The 27,097-nt window shown below is 37.6% G+C and overlaps 3 protein-coding genes across 10 annotated transcripts; 2 read left to right on the top strand and 1 right to left on the bottom strand.

Annotated features, from left to right (window-relative positions):
• Positions 1-29: 29 nt before the first annotated feature.
• On the top strand, positions 30-11,331 carry LOC110838530 (glutathione hydrolase 7). 3 transcript variants are annotated; one of them, XM_022081801.2, is made up of 9 exons: positions 30-194; positions 2,706-2,962; positions 3,790-3,941; positions 4,310-4,525; positions 5,574-5,743; positions 7,058-7,363; positions 7,546-7,675; positions 7,758-8,068; positions 8,966-11,331. In XM_022081801.2, the coding sequence occupies exons 1-9, from the start codon at positions 62-64 to the stop codon at positions 9,133-9,135; spliced, it is 1,845 nt and encodes a 614-aa protein (XP_021937493.1). In that variant the 5' UTR covers positions 30-61; the 3' UTR covers positions 9,136-11,331. The 3 variants fall into 3 exon arrangements, with proteins under 3 accessions (XP_021937493.1, XP_021937496.1, XP_021937495.1); XM_022081804.2 differs by lacking the exon at positions 30-194 and adding an exon at positions 1,511-1,541; XM_022081803.2 differs by lacking the exon at positions 30-194 and adding an exon at positions 1,645-2,246.
• Positions 11,332-11,551: 220 nt separating this feature from the next.
• On the bottom strand, positions 11,552-20,607 carry LOC110838534 (uncharacterized). The gene is made up of 3 exons (XM_022081820.2): positions 20,485-20,607; positions 13,075-13,173; positions 11,552-12,963 (listed from the first exon to the last, which is right to left on the bottom strand). Exons 1-3 carry the CDS (start codon positions 20,567-20,569, stop codon positions 12,779-12,781), a joined length of 369 nt encoding a protein of 122 aa, XP_021937512.1. The 5' UTR covers positions 20,570-20,607; the 3' UTR covers positions 11,552-12,778.
• LOC110838533 (plasminogen receptor (KT)) lies at positions 15,608-27,097 on the top strand. 6 transcript variants are annotated; one of them, XM_022081819.2, is made up of 5 exons: positions 15,608-16,954; positions 22,805-22,912; positions 23,103-23,233; positions 23,566-23,675; positions 24,397-27,097. In XM_022081819.2, exons 2-5 carry the CDS (start codon positions 22,832-22,834, stop codon positions 24,534-24,536), a joined length of 462 nt encoding a protein of 153 aa, XP_021937511.1. In that variant the 5' UTR covers positions 15,608-16,954; positions 22,805-22,831; the 3' UTR covers positions 24,537-27,097. The 6 variants fall into 6 exon arrangements, with proteins under 6 accessions (XP_021937511.1, XP_087212013.1, XP_021937506.1 ...); XM_087355887.1 differs by lacking the exon at positions 15,608-16,954 and adding an exon at positions 21,447-21,569; XM_022081814.2 differs by lacking the exon at positions 15,608-16,954 and adding an exon at positions 21,659-21,818.

A 27,097-nucleotide genomic window follows, 5' to 3' on the forward strand; every position in this document is an offset into this window, starting at 1 on the left:
TGGCAGCATTGCTAGTAACGTCATAACAATAAGAAGAGTAGGGAGCAGGGAACCTGCTTACATGTGTGTAGGAGTTATTTTATCACCTTGTAGAAAAACATTAACAAAGTTAAAATTACAAGTAACATTTTATTATTTAACTGCGTGTGTGCTGTTACATCATGGATTACCGTCATCCACCATATTTTTTACAAGTCAGTGAAACAAATATTATATAGTTTATAAGTAAGGTATTTTAAGAAGAAACAAATTATCGGCAGTGGAAATGTATTTCTGGAGACGATCGGCAAAAATATCGGAAAAAAGAATCGGAAGATACGTAATTAGATAACACTGGATTGTATTAATTAAAACAATGTGGTACAGATATATCCAGAGAATGGCGCGACAACAGATGACCCAAAAAAGGTGCTCAAATAGTATCATCATGAAGAAGAAAGAAGGGTAGACCTAGATTTAGATGAAAGAAGTGACCGTTGCATGGTTTAGTCGGTATCATAACATTAATTCAGTTGGGCAGATAGACAAAACGAAATGATTACTAAAAAAATGTTTTTGAAGTGGTCAGTATATGTGTGGATTCTCTAAATATCTTTTAGTTACGTAAACATCTGTAACATTCACATTGTCAGGAGTACCAACATTGTATTTAATTATTTCCAAGAACAAATGACAATCGATGAGTGGTATGTAATTTAATATGCATTGACCGTTCTGAGTAATGACGTAAAGCGAACTTGTTGACCACATTGAAACACAGTCGGTAAGAGGCAGGGGATACTAAACGAAGCAGAGTGGCCAGTATCAAGTATCAACCGAGAATCGAACTCTGGTCGTCCAGTCTGTGCCATAAAGCACAATGAAATTAAATGTGTCTTTGTGTGACTTTGATAGAATCCCCCACCCCCCCCAAAAAGAAATGTAATTTTGGTTGTCGTTTAGTTTCAGTGGCGTATTCTATTCCATTAAATAAACTGCATTTTTTATTAGTAACATATTTAATGAAAAACAGGACGTTTTTCGGATTATAACCGTCTGTTTCGTGACGGTGTGCGGTGTTACAGGTGATAATCAACATTTCGGAGAAACTTAAGGCCATCACTTCCTACCCTCAAGTCGCGGACTATGAGCTCCTCTGAAAAGTAACCGCCTTTATGGCATCATAATCCGAAAGACTATAAACCAAATTTTTTAACTTCTTTTTACCTACTTCTAAATTCAGCCTTTCGCAGTGAATATTGACGTCGGTGTGTAATTTTACTTTATGCAGAAACTAAGGCAATTTAAATGGTCGATTTTCTGGAACATTAATGCAGCAGTTTTTCAAAGTTTTCTACTTTTCAAATAGCTTTTGTCTCATTCACATACATATTCCCTAGCATGGTGGTGGTCCATACAGTTACATTATATAGTAAAAGTGATGTGTATACAAGAATGTGTGATGGTTTAACACTTGTTCTATAGGTTGTGTAAATTCCAGTGCATATGTTTTATTAATTAATAAAATTACAGATTGTTGCAAATGATGTCAACAAAAAAAGGTTTGGTCCATAGCAACTTTGAAGTCCGGTGTTACAAGTGGTTCCGTTGGTATTATGAAATGTTACATATCTTTGTATTATCTGTGGCTTGTATGAATGATCTATGGGATGTTAATAGGTGTTGCACTGTCCTTTACCGACTGAATCTAAAGGTCACCTACATCATATTTAATAATTCAGTCCCCACCGCAAAGAAAACGCAATACGGCTTCACTGTTAAGATAACTTTGTTAATGCGGTTTAAGGAAGTAATTGCCGTTTATTCTGAGAATATAAAACACACAAATACAAATTGTGGAATAAATGCAGAATTATTTATTGTTAATAGAGATGGCTCATCGGTGATGAACCTTCGTGTTTAAAGGGTTAATCTGAAGTTCAATATTCTTCACTTATTTGATTGTTTTATTCCGCTTCAGTACTCAAGGAGACATTGGAACGAAAATAAATCTATGTGCTTGTACCGTACGTTGTTTAATTACACTGCACCGTTGATGTGAACCATTTATGAAGAAGTAACGTTGTTCGGAATTGTTTAGGTTATCTGTGGTGCACCGTTATTTGCGAGCTGGGAAGTTGGTCGTGTGGTTTTTAACATAGATTAATCAGTTAATAAGCCGCATAATGTACTGTTCGTTCGTGTATGTTTGAAGTTACAAGATTTTTTCACGAATAACATGAATGGTTCCACAGCAAATGAAATTGGTGGGTACAAAGGTCGAACAATAGGCTTCCAACAGTAAAATTGTGCCATTCGTCGTGATGGCATGTTATCAGTCCAGTTTTTACTCATATAGAGATTAGAATAGAGTTTATTTACGTTCTATAGATCCTTCATAGTCTTTTAGTGCCGTATTTTTTGTATAATAACTTTGACTTATCATAATAGATGAAATATTATTGAATAACCAAAATCCAGTATAGTAAACTCTTTTGTGGTGTTTACTGATGTTAGCATTTAGCCCCTGAAAGTCATATGTGGATTTTATATTGTGAATGTCTGAATTTATTTGAAAATTTTGTATGTTGTTTACAATGAATAATAATTAGAGCAAGAATTTGCAGGATAGTAAAAAAATATTAAACTTCTCAAATAATTCCTTGCAATATAATGTGATCAGTTTTGTAGTTAATTTGGCAGTTTATTACATCTCCTTCTTATAGGTGAACCAACGCCAAGCATCCCTGGGCCATATCGCAGTCCTGAGCAAACAGAGGCATATCCCCTGAAGCAAAGTTTATATAGAGGAAGTGGTGGGTCTGGCAATAGAACCCATGGGTTGAGGTCACTTACTCGATGCTGCAGTGGATCTGCTGATAACAATGGTGCCAGCCTTCGTATTATTATTCTGTGCTTTGTGGCTTTAACCTTGGCTGTGATAATAGCTCTAGCTGTTCAGATCTACTATGGAGATTATCAGGTATAATTTTGGAATCTTTTGTATGTGTATAATATTATTACACATTCCAGATAAAATAGGATATGTCAATAAAGTTAATTTAAGATAGTTTTGTTAATGCCACATAACACCCATATTCTACCTCTTGTGATGTATTGAAAGATCCAACTTCTCCATAATTATGACATGTTGATGCATGATGGAGCATTTGTGCCCGTAGCTGTGGAAAACTTGAAAGACTGAGAAAGTTAATTCAGCGATCACGCAGCTAAGACATTTGGCAGGTATCTGTTTTTAAACCTTGCTAAGAGTAAAGTGAGTGAGATGTTCTGCAGTTTTTTCAGCTTCATGGAAAATGCCTAGATAGAACACTGGAAGATAAATTAATACATAACAAAATAAGATGATATTGACATGTATTATGAGTGAGTGAAAGTAAAGGGAAAGTACCCAAGAGGAAAACTGAGATCAAGGTGGGAAGAAAGGATTAAGAAAGGTGTTACATGGAAGGAAGGAAGGAAGAGGTATGGAAAGGCAGGGAGGGATAGGTGAAGGTGCCAAATTTTTATGTAACCCACATAAAGTGGAAGGAACTTGGAGAAAGAGCAATTCACACTTAGCAATGACTGTTTTCTCTCCATTTCTTTTTACTCACTATTTAAATCATCCATTGTACTTGGTAAGTACATAAATAGCATCATAAAATAAGCAAGGTACAAATGTGCATCTTATAAAACAGGTAAGTAGTTTAAAGAAGGTATTATTTAAAGGAAAAGCTCCCTGTAAATATATTGTGTGATTACTGTATATATTCTGTGAAGTTTGATAAGACAGCTTGATGTTTGCAGCTCATTCCGCATGGTAGTGTTGCCACAGACAACTTTCACTGCTCTGTCATCGGAACTGATGTCCTGAAAAATGGTGGAAATGCTGTTGATGCTGCTGTTGCTTCAGTGTTCTGTTTAGGAGTGGTGAACCCACATGCAACAGGACTAGGCGGGTAAGTATGAGGTGATGTGAACAGCAGCGTTAGTGTTCTATGGGCCAGATTGCCCTTTGGCTATGGTCTAAAGGGTTTGGAACCAGTGGCTTGTGCATTATGAATTTAAGCCGTGGTGAAACTGCATATGGTGCTTTGAATCTGAGCTCGCAAGACCACATATTGGACATGCCTTGAGCTGTCCTGTGTGTGGTTTCTCGTCAGGCAAATGCTGGGATTGCACCCTAAATTAGGCTATAATTGTTTCCTTCCATGTCCTCTCCAGTCACAGATGCCTTAGAAAACTTATTGTACTCTTCAGCAGGAAACCTTCTATCTTATTTCTGTTCTGTTTAATATTGTGTATGATCTACTTTTGTTATTTTCAGTGGTGGATTTATGATCATATATAACCATCGCAAGCAAAAAGTATTAGACGTGATTGATTTTCGAGAAGCAGCACCCGCTTCCATCAGTATTTCAAATGATGCACCAGGCAGTTATGTGGGTGTGCCAGGTGTGCTGAGGGGACTAGCCATGGCTCATCAGCTGCATGGGAAATTACCATGGAAAGATGTCATCACGCCAGCAGTTCAGATTGCTCGGTACGAGAAGTAGAAACTCTTTGTGTATGTAATGGGCCAAATCAAATAATAAATGGAGCATGTGTATATAATTTGTTTTGTACTGGGGAGTGGCCAGTTGCAGCTGATTTTGGGCTGGAAAGTACTGCAGTCTCTTGCTTTCAGGTAAGTGTTTCATATCATGAGAGGCTGTGTACGATGAATTATTCGCCATCTGAATTTATAATCTGTAGTCACATCTTAATAAGTCTTGCAGCAACCATATGACATATGAATTTATTGAAAGAAATGGGGCAGATTTTATTATTACAGGATTTTCAGACTTGTCCATTGTCTAATGTTAAAAGAACACGGCACTTTGGAAAATGGATCCGTTTTCATCCTCGGGTGTAAAGGTGGTAGTACCTAGTTAGGTCGGTACATTAGCAATAGTTAACTTCAATTACTGAACTACGGATATTTCAGGTCCTTGAAAAGGGAGGCTAGTTCTTTCTAATGGATTCACCCGAGTAGAATCTACCCCACCTTCTCACATGAGTACTTAAACAGATCCATTTTTTAAAACACCATGTATGTGGAAAAATTTCCAGAAATTCAGTAATACTGATTTTAAATGTGGCCACACAACAAGTAAGTAGTAAATTTATTGCTTATTTAATGGCACTCTGTGTTTCATATAATATAACTAAGTCATAGGATGGTTAATGAATAATGAATTGGAAAGCATATCGATGAAAGTGGTCATGGCCTAATTTAAGGTATTAGCATTTGCTTGGAATGACTCAGGAAAACTATGAGAAACCTCCGAAAGAATGGCTGGTTTCTGGGCCAGGGTTTGAATCTGGCACATCCCAAATATGAAGCGACATAGCTAACCACTCGGTCATTACATTTGATGATACTTAGTATAGCTGGGAAGATGATACTAAATTGGATGTTGGAGAAATAGATGACGCGAGCTGGTCAGGACTGGCTCGGGATAGGGAATGTTTTTGTGATGAACCTTATGGATGCATGATGCTTTCTGCCATGTAGTTAGCAAATAGTATGACATGTTACATGTTTACAGAACAGGTTTCTATGTTCCTGAGACATTGTTTGCTGCAAAGTCTCATCTGGATCTCGATGAATTCAACGGCAAACTTTTTAATTGGACGGCACCGCTAGAAGCCGGCCAGAACCTGACCATGTCTGAATTGGCAGCTACATTGGAGTTGATATCTGTTAAAGGACCTAATGGTCGGTAATTAATACCCATCTCACTTTCCAAACTTCATCTAGGTGGTTGGTGGTGGACTAACTTCATGGGTACCAGGTACTCCATCTGCTGTAAATAACTTCTTTATTAACACAGTTCTTGTGGATATGATTTTTAAGACAAAAATTCCAACGCCTTTGCCAGGAATTGATACTGATAATTACCCTGTGGTATTATTTTAGTTATTGTGTCTTGTCACTCTTACTTTAATTCTTACTAAGCAAACTCTCTTAATTAGAAAGCACTAATTTATCCACATCATTTGTCTGCAGTAAATAGCTTAGCTTAGTAATCAGATGCCTCTTCTTCTTCTATGGCGCAACAGCCTGAAGTCGAGCCTTGGCCTCCACCCAAATCAGATCCTAGTTTAACTTATTACTCTTTCACTCTTAATAAAAAAAGTGCCATTCATTTGTGCAACATTTATTAGCTGCACATACAAGTATGTTATTTTATCCTTACAACTCAGTTTTTATCTAAGATGTTGGTTTAATTTATTTCTTTGTGTTCCTTTCTTGAAACAAAAATACTACTTTTGAGTTCAGGATCTTTTGTCTTCCTGTCGCCTATCTAGAAATCTAAAGATAATGTTACTGTTCTTTTAAGACCTTTATGACTCATCTCAAGGCAGGAATTGGAACTGGTGATTGGGTACAATTTTTTCCTAAATAATATCTGGAAAACTGTGACAGTCCAATATTGAATATTTAAAAATGTTTGAGGCTGTGGATCAGCAGTCTGTTCATTGCCTTTACATTTCATTTTGGTTTAAATTATGTCACTTCTGATGAAATTATCACTGGAATTGTCACCACAGTCTTAAGTACTACTCTGACTACGACAGTCTTACAAACAGTCGGCATGTAATTCACTCATTGTCAGTTCTGTAGTCAAGAAGACCCAACGGGCTTGTATTTGCTGTCCACCGTAATAGAAACTAATGGGGATTTTCAAGCTTTTAGGCAAGGTTTTTCAATCACGTGAAGCGATCTTCCAGCATGAGAAAATGAAACAGAAATAATCTTTAGCTTCTAGACTAAGTATTCAGAGACAAATCATTGTAACTTGGCACTAAAAATTTAATATGGTAACATGTTATGAATAATATAGTAATCGTATTAAAACATCTAAGGTCAAAGCCTTTAGAACCATGATGTGGATAATGCCAACAAAATATATGAAAAATTCTTGATAAATTGTACCTGTGGAGGCTGTTTTCAGACATTGATTGAAGTCTTTGTATAGCGTAATTGTATATGCCATACTGATTATTCATAATTTCATTTCTTTTTCAGTTTTCTATAATGGTAGCCTTGCAAAAGGTATCCTAGTTGCTGTTACAAATGCAGGAGGCAAGATGACAGAACAAGATCTAGCCTCTTACCAGGCGGTGAGGCGCTCTGCACAAGAAGCTACATTCGCTGACTTCAATATCTTTGTTCCTGACCTTCCATCAGGAGGTCCAGCTCTCTTGGCAACCTTGGGATTACTTCCTGTTATAAATTCTTCAAGAGGTGGACAAGGAATGTCTCTGGTGCACATTCTCAGTCTAGTAAATGCATCTGAAAACATTTATAGACAGGCACTTCGTGGCATTTGGGGTAATAATTTATAGAACTGTATGGTGATTTTATGTTTATAAGAGAATAATTTATGTGCTGTGTGGCTGCCTTCTGGGTTGTTGCACCTCGTAGTCTGGTATAAAGTAAACTTCTACCAGAATACTTGCTGCTGTGAGAACCTGAAATCTCATCTAGATTAAAATAAATGTTTTATGTTTCAGGTGATCCAAATTTCCTTGCTCAAAAATATGAGTATGAGAGAGGCGAAGTCAATTTCGGATCGTTGACACAATCTGCGAGCTCCCATGTTGCTGCAGTGGATTTGAATGACATATATGTCTCTGTTGTTAGGTTAGATTTTGTATGCGTTGCATGTATTGATTTCTGTTTGTTGTGGTTGAACTCCAACTTGAAATATATCTTTCTGTTTCAGTGGTCTCAATACATGGTTTGGCTCACAGTTGCTTACAAATGGAGGCTTTGTATTAAATAATGCACTCGTCAATTTTGGGGTGGGAAAGAACAGCCCGTTTCCAGGCAAACGTCCGTTATCGTTGGCTACGCCTATTATTGCTGTGGAAAGGAGACGTGTGTGTGGACGCAGACTGGTGCTTGGTTCAGCGGATATGACAGTGGCAGCGCAGCTTCTGTCACGTCTTCTTGTACTGGACACGAACATTACATGGAGTGTGGAAGCCCCTCGTTTTCAAATTGCAGATGGAAATAAGAGTATTTTTCTTGAAGGTTAGTTGTGTAACATGGTTAAATAAGATATTAGGAAGATAATTGTATATATTATATTGATAAATCACTTTTTGTTTGATGTGTCTGCAGAATTACATAATTTGAAAATATGCATTCATTGTGTGAAAGGAAGTTATCTTTACTTTTTATTGTAGCCTTTTTTGGTTTTACTAACGTTGATAGTGAGAGGAAGATATGTTATATATACTGGATACTGGGAATGACCTGTTCTTCAAGTGCCTGAGCACTGTGGGTCCCAACTTTTTGTTTGCTTGATCTGTAGACATTTGGTAGGACTCCTTGGACAAGGGATCGGCCCGTCGCAAGGCCTCTACCTGTACACAGGACAGCATAACACAGAAAAACATGGACAAACATCCATTGCTTGAGTGGGACTCGAACCCACGGTCCCAGCGACCAAGTGGCACAAGGCCCACGCCTCAGACCGCGCTTCCACTGCGGACCCCCATGTTATATATAAACATAGGCATTTATGTAGTGACTTCACATTATACAGCGCTGAAATCAAACCAGACTCAATGAAATCGCATTTAGAGCTTGTATTTGGGAGGATCTGGTTTGAAATTTAGCCGTCATCTGCTATCATGACTGGTTTTTCCTCTCACTTTCAAAAGTACGCACAACGTATGTCAGAACAATTACAATTTGTCTATGGGTCTGTTTTCAGTGAGTGATTGCCGATACTGCCAGTGGACATGTTTTAAATGTTGTGAATTAGAACATGGCCTTCTGGCTTTGTGGGTTTACTCTGGAGTTTAATGGTTAGCATAATGCTGCTACGGTTCACAACCAGTTAGACTGTCAAATTGTGATATGTGGATTTTGAAGGTTAAATACCACATGTATGAAAAGCTTAAGGTTATTCTTGTTTTTCAGATCACGTGCCGCCACTGAGTAAGAATGCACAGGAATATCTCCAAACATTTGGCTACCGCCTGCAGAGTCTGTCTAAACCGTATCAGAGCTGTAACATTGTGGAGAAAGTTGCAGATGAGCTGGTATCACACTCTGATTCCCGTGGAGGAGGCGTGTCTTCTAGATTTTAATTTTCACATTGTTCTAGTGAGGGGCAGAATGACCAGAATAGAGGTAAGCCAAAGAAGCGGCAGCATCGTCACCCACTTGACGTTATTATACCCATTTTCATGACTGATCTTGTTGTACTTGCTGACGCCAATATTGTTCTATGTTTATGATAATGACGAGGAATGTAACACGCCCTTTCCCGTAGGTTATCAGATGTGGGCGTACATTTTTAACTGATAATCAAATATTTAATACTAGAAAGTGTTATGTAGATTCATTGCCAGGTTCTGCTTTTTGTGTGACATTTGACGAGTCAATAAGCAGCTTCTCTTTGAGTTTCGAGACAGGCTTTCTGTGCCAGGATTACCGTTGGCACCAAAATGACTATTTACTGTCGCCATAGCTTCATCTGCTTCAGTGGGGTGTAGTATATCTTTAGAAAGAAAGTTGATTGATGACATTTGAATAGGAGAGGCTAGTGGAGTTGTTTTGTATGCCGGTACTTATTTATTTTTGGTTTATTTAATGATGCTGTCACTAGCTCAGAATATATAGTATTGGATGATAGGATAATTAATGAGTAATGAATAAGAAAGGATGTGGAAAGAAGTGGTAATAACCTAATTCTTGTGGCATTTCCTGAAGAGACTGAGTAAAATCATGAAAAAAGACTCGCTGAGGATAGTTTGTCTTCAGTCTGAGATTTGAAATGAGTGCTAACGACTTGCCTGTGATGTCCAGTCCTATTCGTATAAATATTATGTACAACAGTGTAGAAGAAATTGAAAAGAATGCACTCAAGGAATGAATAAGATCCCTAAAGCGGCCCATCCACGTACGAGTCTGACTTGCGAGTCTGGCTCGGCGAGCTTGACTCGTGAGCCAGGCTCGGATGTATTTCACCACACATGCATAGCAGACTCAGCTCGTGACACCCCACCCACAAACGAGTTTGGCTCGATGGAACCCGAGCCAAGCCGGACTAGCAAACCAGACTCGTACGTGGGTGGGTCGCTTAAGAAATGATAAATTACACGTTCATATGTAAAGAATGGGGAAAAAAGATGGAAATTTTCAATTTTTTCATGATCATAACAGGTGAAGTCCTAATAATCGGAGAGGGAGGAACATTGTGATTCACAATTCACCATTTATGATAATATTATCATTTCTCATTTGCTGCCTCGCCTTTGCAGTTGATTTAACACCAAATATATTAACATTGAATCCAGTTTATATTCTAGATTTCAAGTGACTTTTATCAGCTTCTCTAGACCAGAATTCACATTCCCATCACATGGAGTGGATGCATTATATTTAACAAACTGTTTTTTTATGTTGCTGTGATGCCACAGTATTATCTGCATTGACTGTGTAATACAGTGCATGCAGAGAAAGAACGCATGTAATTACTGTAGTGACACCAAGTTAGCGGGTCGCTCTACAAAGAAATATAATTTGTACGGATTTAAGGTTTTCAAAATATCAGGTTGGGATTAAAAAGAGGTTTTTCTTTTGTAAAGGAATATTTTACAAATTATATTGTGATGATTAAATTATTTATTTATGTCTATAGAATGTGATTTACATACATGTTTTTGTTTATATAAATATATATAAAAATGAACTTTTGGCTTACTAAATTTTTCTCTGTAATGGATTCAGTTTTATGAGCTTCTGGTGAACTTGATCCAAACATTTTGCGTATGACCAGGTAATAATGTCGCAATAACACACCACATTGTTTTTTTAACAGTTTAGGTAATGTACGTGAACTTCCTATCCATGTTTGTAGACTGCCGAAGGCAATTTACTGTTTTAATCAGTGTGAATTATAAGAATCGAGAATTTGACTTATTGAAACGCAGTGAAGTCAATTAGCTCATAAAATGCACAGAATGACAATTTTGATCTTTTTACTTATTGCCATAAGACAAAATTCCATTTTTGTTTACAATGTTATATTCTTTGTACAAATATATTTCTTTCATTGAACACGGTTAAATTTACGTGTCACAGAGGTGCCACGTAACTTCATTGGTGAAATGGTCTGGATCTAGTCCTCTTTGGTACAGAATAAGTGAGCACATTAACGTCTTATTTCAATGAATGAACAAAGAAAAATGATTTTTGTTTATATATACGTGTAACTTCAGAACCAAATAGTGCTTATTTACATGTAAACTTTATTAAAGTATAAAGAAATTAATGCATCACTGCGTAAACATTTCTTACGACAGTTTAAAAGCCTTCCTCCAATCCAAAGGCAGATAGTAATTTCACCGCACAAAATATATCGGTGAATATAAGCCTTTTATGGACCAGTCATTTTTACTGTCCTTCAGTTGTTTTTTTTTAAATTTTTGTTGGTACATAAATTTCGTTCTTGACCTTCACATTTTTCTCGGTGGCTACCTTCATCCTACAGTTCACAAGTTTTATTTCTCCATAGATATCACACAATAAATTTATAATTAATGTGGATATGAAGGCTTTTGTTAATGCTTCACTCCAAACAGGCTCACGCAGACGCAGTGGCTATGTACCTTGTGGTTTGTATGAGTCCGTCCAGGTCAGTGTCTGATAATGCCTTCGACCGCTTCTTTCTCCGTCCTTTCCATTTCTCCACACTTAATCATCCTCTTGTTCCATGTGACTGTTAGTTGAGGAAATGAGGTTTGATTCCTGACTCTCCATCGCAGTGTTCAGTCTGACGTTAGGATGTTCATAGGCTCGTTGTCAATTATCTCGTGTGTATCAGGGCCTGTTTCCCCGGTGGTAAAGCAGCTGGAGCATAAAGCTCACCGCTCACCTCCATCTAGTATTGAAGTCTAGAATGCTTGGAGCTTTTACGGTTTGGAGTTTTTACGTCAGTGAATATGTAGATGGGATGTAGCGTTGTGTAGTCCGATAGACGTTTTAGAGGTCTGTGTTGCCTCTGTCTTCAGGGCAATGATGATAGAGGTTGGTAAACTTCTACCAAACTACGTGGCGCTACAACCCAGAAGGCAACCATCTACGTAGAGCTTTTTGTGCGCGCCCCGTACTCTTTCAGGGCAAAGTGCTTGAGCATGGGGATACTTTTACTGATTATTTTGATATGTGTGTCCTTAGAGCTTTCTCTAAAATTAGCTATAAAATGTCTTAAATCTGTGTTATGAGACATCCAGGAATTGTAAGGGAATTCGTGTCTGCATCGTTTTATATTCCCATTAATAAAGTTTTGATGAAAAGACTCGTATCGCACTCGGGACAATCAGCCTTGGAATTCAATCCGAAACTTTCCAACTTGGTTGCAAGGCTGTAATCAGCACGCAGAAATGATGCTGAAGTCAAGACGTCGTGATGTCTAAGGTTGTGGATTTGAATCTCCAAAATTAACTTGAAAATAGAGGAGCGTGTCATCCGCACTTCCAAGTAATTTCTTTAAAATCTTTGAATTTATATATGAATATTACCCTGGTTTGAGCTCAGTACTAGTTTCTTATTGTGAATGGACAAACGATAGGCCAGTTTTGTGCACAGTGTGCCAGAAAGGTGAAAAAGTTTGATGAAATTTGAGTGCAGGGTTCTTAAATCTCTCCACCACTTACAAGTTTAAATTGGAACGTGTTTAAACAAACTTATTTATGATATGAGTTAGATGTCTGGGTGTTATATAGTTCAGTAACTGATGGCAAGCCACATGAGAGGGAGACCCAGGATCCATGCCGTACTCTTACATTTCTGTAGGCTAGATGTTTGTACCGTCCAGGACGTCGCAGAAGATGCCCTCAAGCTCCCACTGTCACGCTCCAAGGGTTGAGCGTTGCTCCTTCGTGACAGACTTATCTCCCGCCATGTACCAACTGAAATTTATTTGAATTGTAGTTATATCTTTGTTGAATCTGAAGCATTACAAAAAAAATTTTGCATGTTGATGATAATGATGATTTAAATTCACAGATTCATGCACTTACCTCCATTTACAGGCAAGTGGATTGACTTTCCTGGTGTGTACAGTTCAGTAGATGACGGACTAGGGGGAGCGTGTGCTAGTGCAACACTCGTATTCAGTTCTACAATGAAAAGAAAAAACCATTCCGTCAAAGACGAAAATAATTTGTGGGAAGGTCCTACTAGAGTCCATATAAAGTAAAGTTTGTCCCACTAAGTGCCATAAAGGCGCTTGGGGGGAGAGGAGGTATAGCTCCTCTCTTCCTTGACCTCGGCACTAGATGGGGGTGAGTGGTCAGCATCACGCCCCGGCCGGATTTACCCCCGGGAAAGGACCCCTGTACCCATTGGAGAGGAGACTGGGTGGGCCCCAGAGTTGGTCTGGACGCAGAGGCTAGAGGAAAAAAATAGGAATAAATTATAGAGTAAAAGGACAGGTACGTTAGGTTTTCAGGGGCATTGTGTAATGAAGAGTGTTCTGGAATCGATATCGTCATGATATTACGCAACTGTGTTCAGCTGTGACTAGAAGCTGTCCGCTTTCTCACAGTTCTGCACCGCTTGACTGTAACAGCGCAACTTGTATTAGCTCATTAGTTGCAGCCTCAGATCACATTACGCCAAAATCTGTGTGATCCCGGAAGAGAATGTTTGACTGATCACGGTCCATGGAAGACAGACAAATTTCTTTTCGATCAAGGAATGTTTTACGTCCACCGAAACAACACATTAGCGGACGAACGATGTTCATCTGTCAGTTGTCGGTAAACTCTGACTGGGTGACTTGCTATTATTCTCTGGTGCTGTATTGTTTATCCGGCTGTTCCAAGGAAAGAGCGCGGGGAGGAATTTAAAGAAAAATGGAACACAACCTGCTAGGCTGTGCATGTTTCTTAGATACATTATTGCTATTCTGTGTTATTCACTGGCATTGATATTTATTGCAATTGCAAAGTAATGAAACACAGGATGCCCCCAAAAGATGTATACACACATTCAATGAACGAAATAAAGATATTTTAATAAACTGAACCATTACATACGTCAGCATTGGCACTTAGTGAATGTAGGTGTTCAAAATGGCCGCCGTTAGCTTCGTGGAACAGTTGACAGCGATGAGCAATTGATTAGCGCCCAGCGTATTATAATGTGTATACATCTTTTTGCGAATCTCTGTTTTTCAGTTACTTTCGTCAACACAAACGTACGAAGTTGTTAGGCATGCATATATGATGAAGACAACGGAACTCGGACATACTTAGATGCCCGTTCTGCTGAATGCCCTTGGAGTGCATGGTCTTGTGATGTGTGAGAGAAAGCGCCGGGTTATTGTTATTTTCCTGACGAACACAATCTGTACAATCAAATTTTTATTTCTGTTTACGCCTACGTGTGAGGAACGGATTCGACTTGAAATAACGTTAATTTGGTGCATTGAATTTTCTTTGAAGAATCGACTAAATTCTTAATTATTATTTAGACGAGGTTGGTCTTCAATTTTTAACGCTTCAATTGCCATACACGGTAATTTCTGTACCTATATTACGCACGAACAATTCAGTTTTCGAAGCGATTCTGTTCGTATCACGTCGTCTTCTAACTAATTTCTGCATAATTCTCTTAAAAAAACAGCTTATCCCGTTCCAAGTGAAAACAAAGTTCTTATAATAATCTGCAGAGATAGCTATTTGTCAGGTATACACACCGATAATTAATTATTATTTGATCTGAATGTTAGTAAATTGCCTGTTAAGAATGACGAGATAATCTAAAATAGTACTTACCCAAAGTCATTTTTATTGAAAAAATTATCTGCACCGTCACTCATGCAGCCCACACAGAATGACAGAAAATAATGTTTTTTTATTATATTTTTAATTAAAGAGTTTAATAATGCAAAGAACGCACGTGGAAACATTAAAAATTAAAATAATTACATATGTGTGTTTAATTAAAATATAAAATACGATTTAATTTGGTGCAGATAATAATTTTTGAACGTGATTTCGAACCAAGAAACATGTGTCCTAAGGATTATCTGAATTTTTAACTTGTCCGTTGTCCGACGTATCAACGAACAATTTTAGTTATTTGTACGCATGCGCTAATACGTGGGCTTTTTATTGGGTTCTGATTATGCGTTCGGAATTGCTGTAATAATAACCACAGTTAGGTTAGGTCTGCGGTCTACTTGGCTTCTTATTCGAGTGACCCCGCGGTTATCAAAACTAGTTCCGATGTGTGCAAATACATAAGAGGTTTACCTCGAGGCCCACAACCTACCTCACCGACCGTCACGGTCGAGTGGAAAGTAATTCTGCTTCCAATAACGGAGACCCCAGATTCGAATTTCGTCCTTGAGGTTAAGTATCTCGAGTTTTCTGCAGGGAAATGAGAAAAACGTACTTATGCTATTATGAAAAGCTTATTTATTTATTTAGTGTTCTGTCTGACGACAGGTCCATATGAACAGGATCCTTCCATCCTTTTCTCGGACTGGGACCTGTTCATATACGTTCTTGGCAGATGATCCAGAAGTGGTTTGCCATTGCCTTCTTCTGTGTGTGAATGGGATGCCACGGAGAAACCGGGGAAGCCCCCGGAGGAAAACTCCGTGTTGCCTAGACCACGGCCTTGCCCAACACAAGTTATAAATTCGTGGCACCGCCGGGAATCGAACCCGAGACCCCAGGATTACAAGGCCAGCGTCCTAACCGCTAGACCACCGTGGTGGTATGAAAAGCTTAAGTGGAGATAAAGTGAATATAGTGTTGTTGTTTCAAGACTGGTAGCTACTTTATTTTGCATTTGTTAGAAAACTATTTCAAATTCTGCCTTCTGTGACGGTCTTTATAAATCTCCCTGATGATGGAGGCAGTAAACTTCTGCCAAACTACACGACGCATCATTTGATCTAAATACTGGCCCCCGTGAGAACCTGAAATCTCACCTGTTTCAAATAATATGCAAACGATAACGCTGACTGACATAATTACACGGATTACGCTCGCACGCATAACCTGTGACGGTTATGGTTGAAATATCGATTAAGAGGATTTTGTCGTCCTGCATTGGTCTGGGTCGTTCTTTTTTATTCCATTACATTTTACGGTATTAAGCTGTTGTATTAGAAATCTTTGGTACTTCGCTTTACGCTATAGAAACATTTCGTGTGGATTAATTCATGAAACGTAACGCAATTTCAACGACTGTAATAGTTTATTGAGACTGGAAAGTGAGGAATTACACAGGAATCTGGCGTGTTTACTGAGACACGTCCCACAGTACGATCCATTGGTTCAATGTCTGTGCGCACTCCAGAAGACATACGAATAACGTTATTGATGAAGTACGTATGTATATTCGTTTCGAGATATTAAAAAACGCCCTGAATCGAAAATCGAATGCGACATTCTCTCATATCCGTCACTGGTGTGAGCATGACAACCTAAAAGTAAATGCCTGTTTGTAGGTTATGTTTCCTTTTGACCTAAATACGTCTATACGGAAGGGTCAGTTACGAAGATGTGTAAGATACATACCAACAATGTGTAAATGTGGACTGACAATGGTCAGATTTTATATGAACTCCTGCGTGCATAACAATGCTTTACTCCTTTACCTAAGAAAATAACTGTTATGTCGTCTGTTTACTGGACATTGTTGTGTTTCATTACTGCCGTCAACAATCTGCTTTCGTTATTGTGGAAAGAGCTGAGCTGTGAATCTCTTATATAATAATTACGTCGTAGAGTAGATAATATTGTGCTGTTAAAAAGTTTTAGAATATCGCAATTACTTATCTTATATAAGAATTATTAATAAATCTCTCCATTTTAATTTTGATTAAATTGATAATTGCCGGTGGACGTCGTGGTCTCTTACAATTGAACAAAGTTTCAGGTAAGTGATTCCTATTTACTATTAATGTTCATCACATTTAATGTTTTCATCTGCATTTGTGAACTCGTGTAAGAGAATTAGGCTTGTCTTCTTTTGACGTAAATACGTCTATACAGAAGGGTCATTCCGCAAAAACAGCTTTAGTTACGAAAATGTGTAAGATCCATACCAACAATGTGTAAATAAGGACCGAAAATGGTCAAGTTTTAATTGTTGCCCTGTATATTTCTAATAACACACCTGATGATTGTAAGAGATTATTTTGAGTCATTTGGGAACGTTTGCCACCAAATTTACAGAGATGTTTTCAATTATGGCCACAGAAGGTCGTAATATTGGCAGGAGATTTTAACATTGATTTAAAGGAGGAAAATCAAAGCTTTGTCACATTTATGGAGGAAACGTTTGGCTTAATGTTGATGTCAAATCCTCAATGTATTACTACTGGATCAAAATCTTGTATAGATATGGTGTACTCTAACGTGTACAAATTTTATAACATATTTCAGCTACCACAAACCCATCTTAATCGTAACTAATTCAAGTTAAATAAGCAATGTCTTAATCAAACTTTACTCAATTGTAAAGCATGTATAAAGGAAATATTTAGAATAAAGCCAATATATAAACTCCTTACCGTATAGACGTATTTACGTCTAATTCTCCGGAACCGTGGTTCCACCGTCAATTTTTTTTCTCTCATTTGATTGAAGCCTAGTTTTATATTGGATGTCGATGATAGCAAATTTATTGCGACCGGATGAAAGCCGCGTTGGTTGTCTCGTCACACTGACCCACTTCGTGTTCAGCTGACTGGGTCAGACCTCTCATCCTAATTTCGCTGGCGGCCGTCATTGAACGGGGGAGCGCTACAAGGTTATGTTGAGTGTTGGAAAATTGTCTCAAGGTCCTGTCTCAATCCAAAGGGGATAATATTAGGTTCATTCGTAATTTATTCAGTGATGTTGCATGGAATTGATAGTTTGAAACAACAATTAAATGAACGGGTAAAGCCGACTCCCCGCAATAAGACTAAATACATTGGCTTCCGCAAGCAGAAATATCTGACACAAAATACAGCATTTTCTCTTGAATAGATTTTGTTTTGAATGAAAGATATGACATGGAATGTCCCAGCATGTCAGCAAAATAGCTTTCCAGGCGTTCTTTACGTCTTAGCGTGAGCGATCGACAAGTTACGCACCTGTACGTGTCTTTCAGCGCATTGATACATTGAAATTGAATCACATTGTTACAGAAATGTCTTTGGGCCACGCTGCAACGATAGTATTAGATACAATTGTTGCTCTGCTGTAGTCGTTACCCGTGATGTGGCGAAAATAATGTTTTTTTGGAATTTCACTGTTCTCCGAAGCGAACATCTGTTATTCTTCTTAATTTCTATATTAGATTTTACTTCTCGTTAATCGATATTATTACCCCCCTTCACTCCTTTAATTGCCACGCGTAATCCTATATGTATTATTCTTTGTAATAGTGAAATTGTGCTGTGTAATTTTACTAAATAAAGCACTTTCGCTCTTGGAAATTCTAGGGAACAAAGAAAGTAGGATGCTGTATGAATAATATTAGACAGGACAAACTTACGCTAGCTGAACATCGATAAGCATAGAAGAAACACTGAACAATTCAGTACCAACATGTCTGACATTCGAGAGATCAGTATGTCAAAGTCCAGGTTTCGTCACGTTAAATTTATTTTATTATAATTCCCCTACGTAACCTCCAGACGAAATGTCAAATATGTTAAAACAAACTTCATTTTATTCTACGTCTTTATAATTCATCATCAATAATAAATTAGCCCAACATCCATCATAATTTTCAGAAAAAAAATTATGGGTTATAGTATCCCTCCGCCCAATACCGAGTAGTCTACAGATTTTTATACCGCACGAGTAAAATAGTTCGTGAAATGAGAACGTAAAGACTATTCTGAGCAGACTCCACGCCATGAAGGCGTATAGGGGGGCTTTCTAGCTTCAGCTGTAGAGAATAAAGAGTGGATAGTTTCGAGCTGCGGCCGTTTTATCCCCGGTAGCTGTTGTTATTTTCTAGCTGATTCCTGCGCCAAGGTCGTATGTGTTGTTGAGCTGTTGAACAAGTATTGCTTTCAGTCGGATACTTGGTGTTTAACAATACCTTTCCGGTTACGCCACGTGTTTCTGCCCCCCCCCCCCCCCCCCAAAGGATTCAGTTTTTTCTCACACAGAAAACCTTAAGCTTTCTAACCTTAATTAGAAATCGGGAGGTGTGTATGCATAATGCAACACTGCACACATGTGGAGGGCCCTAATTATGTCATTGTGACAAATTTGTCGTGTTCATAAAATAGATGTTTTATATACCGTGTATCTGTCGAAATTATAATCAATGTTGGGAATTTGAACCTTATTTGAAAATATTTATATGTACCATGGTATGGTGATCATTGGCTGTTTCGGGACTTTGGGCTTTATGGTAATGCAGTCAAAAGAGACCTACTATACACAGCTATCATAACCTCAATATGAAATCATACTTGATATATCACGACATTACATCGTATCATATTCTTTAATTAGGCAAAAAATAAATAGTAATATGAATTTTTTCCTTACACAAAATTAGTTAATTTCAATTTTTACACGCTGCTTTGTGGGATCAGTGCTCTGAAACAAAGACTGTTCTCTCATCCGTGGAAGTTCTTAGCATACAGACTGCACTGTGTGTACGCCACAAACTAATATTTTGATTACGAATTGTAGAAAATAAATATTAACTACCTCCATGGAGTAGAGCCCTTCGTGAGAATCTAACAATTGTTAAACAAGCAAGGAATTCCCCGACTTTTATGGAGCCCGAGGTTTCATTACGGTGTTCAGAAGACCTCGCCACCGGTCCCTATCCTGTGCCAGATGAATCCAATCCACACCCTCCCACACTACTTCCTTTCAACCCAAGTCATTATCCCTCATCTTGACACTTTGGATGCGTTGATGTGTGTTATAGCTTTTTCAAAGGCATAAATCAGTCTCTTTCAAATAACCTGTCGAAGTGAAAACAGATTGTGATGAATCTCCAAACATTTTCAAACGTCAATTGAATAAAAATTTTCTTGGATATTATCCATCGTCTAGTAAAATATAAAACGTAAAACGACGTTTCGGAGATGGGATTAGCTCTATCTAGTGGGCCCAACTGTGTAGGAACCTGAAGACGGAGATAGAGTCCCATCTCCGAAACGTCGTTTTACGTTTTATATTTTACTAGACGATGGATAATATCCAAGGAAATTTTTATTCAATTGACTCTTCACCATCGTCAAGAAGTTTTAGATTTGATATTTTCAAACGTGTGTAAAGTTTCTCACAACTCGTTTTCTGTGTGGGTCTTCCAAGTAGCAAGGTCGTCAGTTCGCCAAGGAGGTAAGTCTCACGTTTGCCATGTTTCAATCTTAACACTACGTACATTACACTGCAGAGTTTGAATTCATTCGCCGCTTCTGTTCTAATCGCGACTGTACTTACCCGAATTGGCACAGAGGAGGAAAAGAAGTACACTGAGGTACATCCTGATGGTCAGAGGCCTCCTCACTGTACACCCGAACTGCATGCGCTGTGATTCACGACTGACGAGCTTCTAGCAGTTTTCTCCTCTTTCGACGTCAAATTCAGAGTACTTTCTTTTCGACTCATATAGAGCAACGCTCGTATCGAATCTGTTTCACGTATTCACCTTCCCTTCATCCATGGTTCAGGGCTTTTATTCAGCGAGAAGTCGATGAAAATTAAATGATCAACCCTCAGGAATGAGATAGAGAAATAACAAGGAGAGCAGTGAGAGACATTTAGCGGGGGAAACATAAATTTTCGGCTGAGAAGGTTCCCAGACAGTGCCCGCTCGTCTTTATGGGAAAGATAGTTTGAAGGGAAGTGATGAGAAATGTTTAGCAGGGTCTTACTGCTTTCGATCGGAAATTTTAACTGTGACATCAATCTTGGGAGGGGTAGAATGCTGATATTAATATTGGAAGGGATACTACGTACGAGGCATCCAGTGGAACGTGGGAAGCTCATTGAAATAATATTAAAATAGCAGTTCCCACCTCAAAGATACACAACCCAACTCCATTGCACATTCTGTGGCACAACGTCTGCACTAATTTTCGAGAATTTCCGTCCAACCATTTTCTAGTTCATAAAGTCTACAGGCGGATATGATTATACAGCGATACACCATTGTCATGAAATCGGTGCACATTTATCCATAGGCCCTATGAATAAATCCTATCCGAGCTTCCAAATCCCCCCCTCCCAAAAAAGAAAAAAAGAAAATAGCCTGCTGGCGTGATTTTCTTGTTAACACATTGGCAGCACACACCCCAGTAGGAGGAACTTTTTGTAAGCATTGCACTTGAAAGAGGGAGAAAATGCTTCGTGATGAGGCACATTAAGGTTGAAAAATTTCAACCAAAAGCCAGACAGAACTAAGAATTCGGGGGCAAATTGGGAGCTATAATAATACTTTTGCTTTCCAATTTTCTTTTCTTCGTGTTTCGAAATTCATACAGTTACCCAATATGATCATCACGGTAGCCAGGTGAAAAGTTGAGGTTAGAATAAATTCATAAAATGTGTTCTGTGAAGTTTAATCATATCATCTTACTTTCGAAATCTGTCTACTGACTTTTAGTTACCGCTGCCAGCGCTTCGTTGGAGTAACATGGGTTACCAACATACTTTTGAATCGATGTCTTGACAGGTCTTACCATTATGTATTTACGTAATGGGAAATGCTGAATATTTTGTTGCTCAGAAGCGTGTATCGTGGATTTGTAAATTGCTGACATTCTGATTTAAATGTTGGTTTGCATTTGTTAATATTGATTTTGTACTTTGTGAATTGACATTTGTTCGCTATACTGTGCTTGTTCGTAGTACAGCTGGGTAGTCGAAGTGTAATTATATTTATCCATACGATATCGTTTTCTGGCGATTTTTTTTTGCAGATGAGTTTTTTAGTTATTGCTATGTGTATTTAGCAGTAATATCCTGACTGCTACGTTTGTGATTATTATTAACATGTTGTCTGTTAATTTAGGAGTCCAAAATAATACAGAGCATGTAGGTAATTTACATAAACTAATTGCATGCTGTGTTGAAGTCTTTGTTCATTTTGATATGAATAACAGATACTAGACAGAATGTGCAACATATCTCTCGTAGTTTGATAAATGAGTAATGCTAAAGTTTAATTTATGCCCAAATACTTCTCCATGAAGCGATAGAAACATGAGACAGCTACCTCATACATCAGTTTGCTGACAGTTCCATCCACTTGTAAGAATTTCAGAATAGTAGATATTAACATGCAAAATTTTGGATCAAGAAAACTATTAAACAGTGATGCCTTCATACAAAGAGTGGATTTCATGTTGAGTACATGCAAAATAATTACCAAATCATAAGACCACTTCTGCTGTGTAACTTAGAGTTCTTACTGTCCATGTCTGGCATCTGTTTGTGAGGTAAATAATTTGTATGTTCCTTGGGAAGTGATTGTCCTAATTCCTCAGCTTTTCTAGGCAAGTGCCAGCAGAACAATGAAATAGGCAAACAAATATTCCTTTTTCTCCACTTTGCATATTCACCATGGGTAATCATACTGTCATATCAAGGAATAAAAAAGTCTTTAGCAGTTTATAGATTATTGTTAGATAACATGAGTAAATTATTGCCTAATGACTATTTCTTTATCATTTGTTTTGGTGATAAAAATGTAAAATGATCTCTAATCACAGTGTTATGTTTCCCACTATCTTCTGTATGAAATTTTGTTGTTTGTTAGATGTGAATGTGTTGATCAACACACAAGATGGGGTCAATATTTTCAAACACAGTAGTAGAGAATCTGAAGAAGCACCAAGATTTTATGACTGAAATGAATAAAATCACGGTAAGTAATATGAGGTATATTTATTTCCCTCACTTTGTAACATTGTATGGTGAATTCATCAGTTTCAATTCCCTTATTACGAATATGTACTCACGATGTAAATTCAAAGCCCTCCATGAATATTAAATTATGTTTCACTAACTGACTGCAAGCAGTTTTCGTGTTTTAATTAGTGCGGCTTTTCCTACAGGTGGAACGCCAGATTCAAATGCAGAATCAGATGCGTGAAAGGTTGATGGCGATGCAGGTAGCTCGAGCCAGGGAGCTCTTGTATTGGTTTGGCTCATTTTATGTTGTGGCTGCTGCGGGGATGATGGCTGGGTTCGTACCAATTAAATATTTTTTTTTATCAGACGCAGGATGTTGCCACTGCCATCATTGAGCTTTTTCACTACATCTACTTGTACTTCTTCCCTTGCTGAGAGTTCCTGAGAAAATCATATACTACCTTCATTTGTTTATATACATCTAGTTATGTAGTTATGTGATGTCTTGTTCATGAGCCAGATTAGCTTAAATTCCCAAGATATGGTGGAAGAAGTTTTTTCTTCATCACGTATAAACATTAAAATGTACTGTTGGTTTTATGAAGTTTTTTTGCAATCCTTTGTCAGCTGAGAGATTGCTAATGGTAAATGATTTTTCTTTTTAAGGTTTCGGCGTACAAGAAAGCCTGGAGTTTTGGTTCCTTTGCTTCCTCTGTCATTTATTGCAGCATATCAGGCAGATATGGCATATGGAAACAAATTGCACAGAATTAGATGTAAGTACATTTTATTTTGCTCTGTTTGTGTGTAGTTTGCAGGATTACAACATAATGACAAGACAACATTAAAACACATGATTTGTTAAGTCAAAAATTAAAGTTGTCTAAGTAAGATAATATATGTTTTCTTTTATGAAACCTTTTATTTGGAATGAATAGATTAAAGGACATTTCAGCATGTTGCTGTGCTTACGCGGACAATACTTATGTTAGCGCTTTCATAGTACATGTATAATACCATACAGTGTTTGTCAGCTGGGAACATTCAGAATGCAAAGGTGCAAAGAACATGTGGGAACTGTGAATTCTGGTTTGGATTTGCCTTTCCAGTCTTGTTACATTTTACCATGCTTAAGCTATGGAGTGTCCTCAGTTTCACAATACAGGAGTGATGGAAAATGTTGGTGACTGTCTTCTGGGTTGTAGTGCTTTGTAGTGTAGTAGAAGATTAACAACGTTTCAGAAGTCCACGCTGCCTCCATCATCAGGGCGATGACTCCAACTTCTACCAGACTACACAGTGCTACGACCCATAAGACAGGTATCCTCAGACTGAATGCCATGGAAACTTCATATCCTACTTATGAAAAATGTTATGTGAACTCAGAGAAGTGTATCCACAAGTTAATAAATTATCAGAATAAGGCTTTTGACTTCAGATAGCAGATATTCAGCAAGATTTGTTATTTGTATTATGAATTTTTGTATTTATCTACAGCGGAAGCTGAAAACATAATGCAGTTTGAAATGGACTTACTAGAGTTACCATGTGGATTGCCATCTGCCTCATCTATTGATCAAGCGAGACTTGATAATGATGAAAAGAAGAAACTTCACCCATCGGTGCCTCCTATATAAGCTGGACTTTTAATATAGAATGTATAGAAAATGTTTATAGATTGGTGTTGCATAGTGTTTGTCATTTATACATTTCAATGTTTTGAGGCAGATGTGTTTCAATCATAATACTTCATAACAAAGATCAGATCAATGTTGTTGGATTATGTACAGTGTGTCCACAAAGTCCCTTCGGGGTTTTGAAAAATTGTGGTGCGCAAACAAATTGAGCTAGCCACATGCGGTTTGCGGCAGGTTACAGTGAAACTGGAAGTTTTTTACTGACCTCAGTAGACCTTGATGTGGGTTCCCTTGGTAGCACGGAGAACATCCAGATGATATTTGAGCTCTTGCCATGTTCTGTGGAGCATATCCGCTGGAATAGCCGAGATCGCATTCCTGATACGGGTCTTCAAGTCATCAAGTCTGTTAACTGGCGTTCGGAACACATTGCACAGGAAAAAATCCAGTGGTGTTATGTCTGGTGAACGTGGAGTCCAAGGCATTGGACCGTCTCTGCCAATCCATCTTCCTGGAAATGTCCTGTCTAGGTACGTGCATACCTGCAGACCCCAATGAGGTGGAGCACCATCTTGTTGCGGAATGATGTGTGGCTGTAAGTGCTCAATTTGTGGTACTGCGTACAGTTCCAGCATGTCCAGGTAGGTGTTCATGTTTCCACATTGAGGTCAGTAAAAAACTTCCCGAGTTTCACTGTAATCTGCTGCAAACCGCATGTGGCTAGCTCAATTTGTTTGCGTGCCACAATTTTTCAAAACCCCGAAGGGACTTTGTGGACAGACTGTACATTACTCTGACTTGGAACAGATGTTATGACCCTTCTGAAAACTTGTAATTTTTTAGAATTAATTTGTCTCTGGTGCTGTGTCTTATGTAATTCTGTATGTACATTTTAAATAGGGAAATCAGTTTAAACAAAGTGTTATGATTCATTCAATATGCATTCTGAAATCATTTTTAAGACTTTATAAGATGTATAATAAGTAGTACATAAAATTTATGGCAGGAAAAAAGTAATGACTTATGACAGCAGTCAGCAACACACTGGCATAACAACACTTCAGAGGTCATTGCTGCCTCTATGAGACAGCCGTCTTTATACTCACCACCATAAGAACTTCAAATCCTAGATAGCAGAAATGTTTTTAATTAAAATGTTGGCACTTTAAACATGGGATTAATTTAAAGTATACTGACATACAGTGACAGCTCATCAAATACAGATTGTAATATATTTGTTAGTAGTCAATTATAAGGATGATGATGAAGGTGGCTGTATAGAACCAAAATGTGTTTGCTGCAGTAGGAGATTTAAGTAAATTAACTATCGATGGAATTAATTGCAGTATCATATAAATTTGCCATTATGTGATTGCCTAAAAGTAAATAAAATAGAAGAACCATATGTGTATTAAAATTGTAAATATTTGTGTAAATTTGCTCTCTGTGATCTCACAACTATTTATGAAACACTTAAAAATAACTGCATGAGTTGGGGGAAGTAATAAGTCAATTGAACGTTACAACACCGTGTCTTTAACATGTTCGCTCCCCTGTCCATGTATCATCTTTAGTGGTGATTTGTTCAGGCTTCCGTATTTGACCTTGGTCAGATAGCAATATCCTGTTAGAAGACAAAAAAGTCATAAGAGTGCTCTTTGAGCTCAGAATTATTTCTTTTGTCGCTAGATGGAACATGGAAGTACCTTTTGAAACTTGTTGAATGTGAGAGTGTCATTCATTTCTTTACCATGTAACACTGCAAAATATAAAATGTCTGTGTACAACTAAAAATTGCTGGGCTGATAAGAAAGCCAGCAACAGAGTGCCTGGGAGTGAACGTGTTAAGTAGTCATTAGAAATCTTTTTCTTAGACACTGAAGTTCCAAGTTATGTCTGTGCTGTTACTTTCTTGGGCCAAAATCTTAGGATTTTACGATTGACCTTTCACTTGAAAATGTTGCATTTAACCTAAGACTGTCACTGGTATTTTTTGGTTGAAGAGTTGGTCACAATGTCAATTCATTAGAAATAGATCTCTTAATTTTACATGTTTTTAGTTAATATTCTTCTGTGGGAATATACTGTGTGTATGTGTATACTGCTTGGAGACTATTCTCAACTTTCTTCAGTTACTACAAAATACAATGAAATTTGTAGAATTTGAAGATTGGTATGAAGACTTTTCAGCTACAAGTTCCTCGTACAACAATGTCTGTTACATCAAATTGAATGCACTGGATAAATAAAAGAAGACCTTTGTATAAGTAACATGTTATCAAGTATTTCTACATAAATGGGCATTGAACAATTAAATACAATATAATGGAGTAAGATAAGAGTGTTTGTAATAACTTCTTTACCTAACATGTTTACTACGTTATATAACTCTTTGAGATGTAAGTTTTATTGAAGACTTTTGGGGTTAAACAATATCGTATCCTGACAAATAATATATCCCAAGATGTTTTACTGTTGCATATGAACTTTTAAGTAGAAAACATACCATGATATTATATATAACATATACATGTATAAAATACCATAATAATATAAAAATA

This window comes from Zootermopsis nevadensis, unplaced genomic scaffold, assembly GCF_977971745.1.
Source record: "Zootermopsis nevadensis isolate Lab colony 2312 unplaced genomic scaffold, Znev_1.0 Znev_ptg000025l, whole genome shotgun sequence".
Taxonomy (NCBI): Eukaryota; Metazoa; Arthropoda; class Insecta; order Blattodea; family Termopsidae; genus Zootermopsis; species Zootermopsis nevadensis.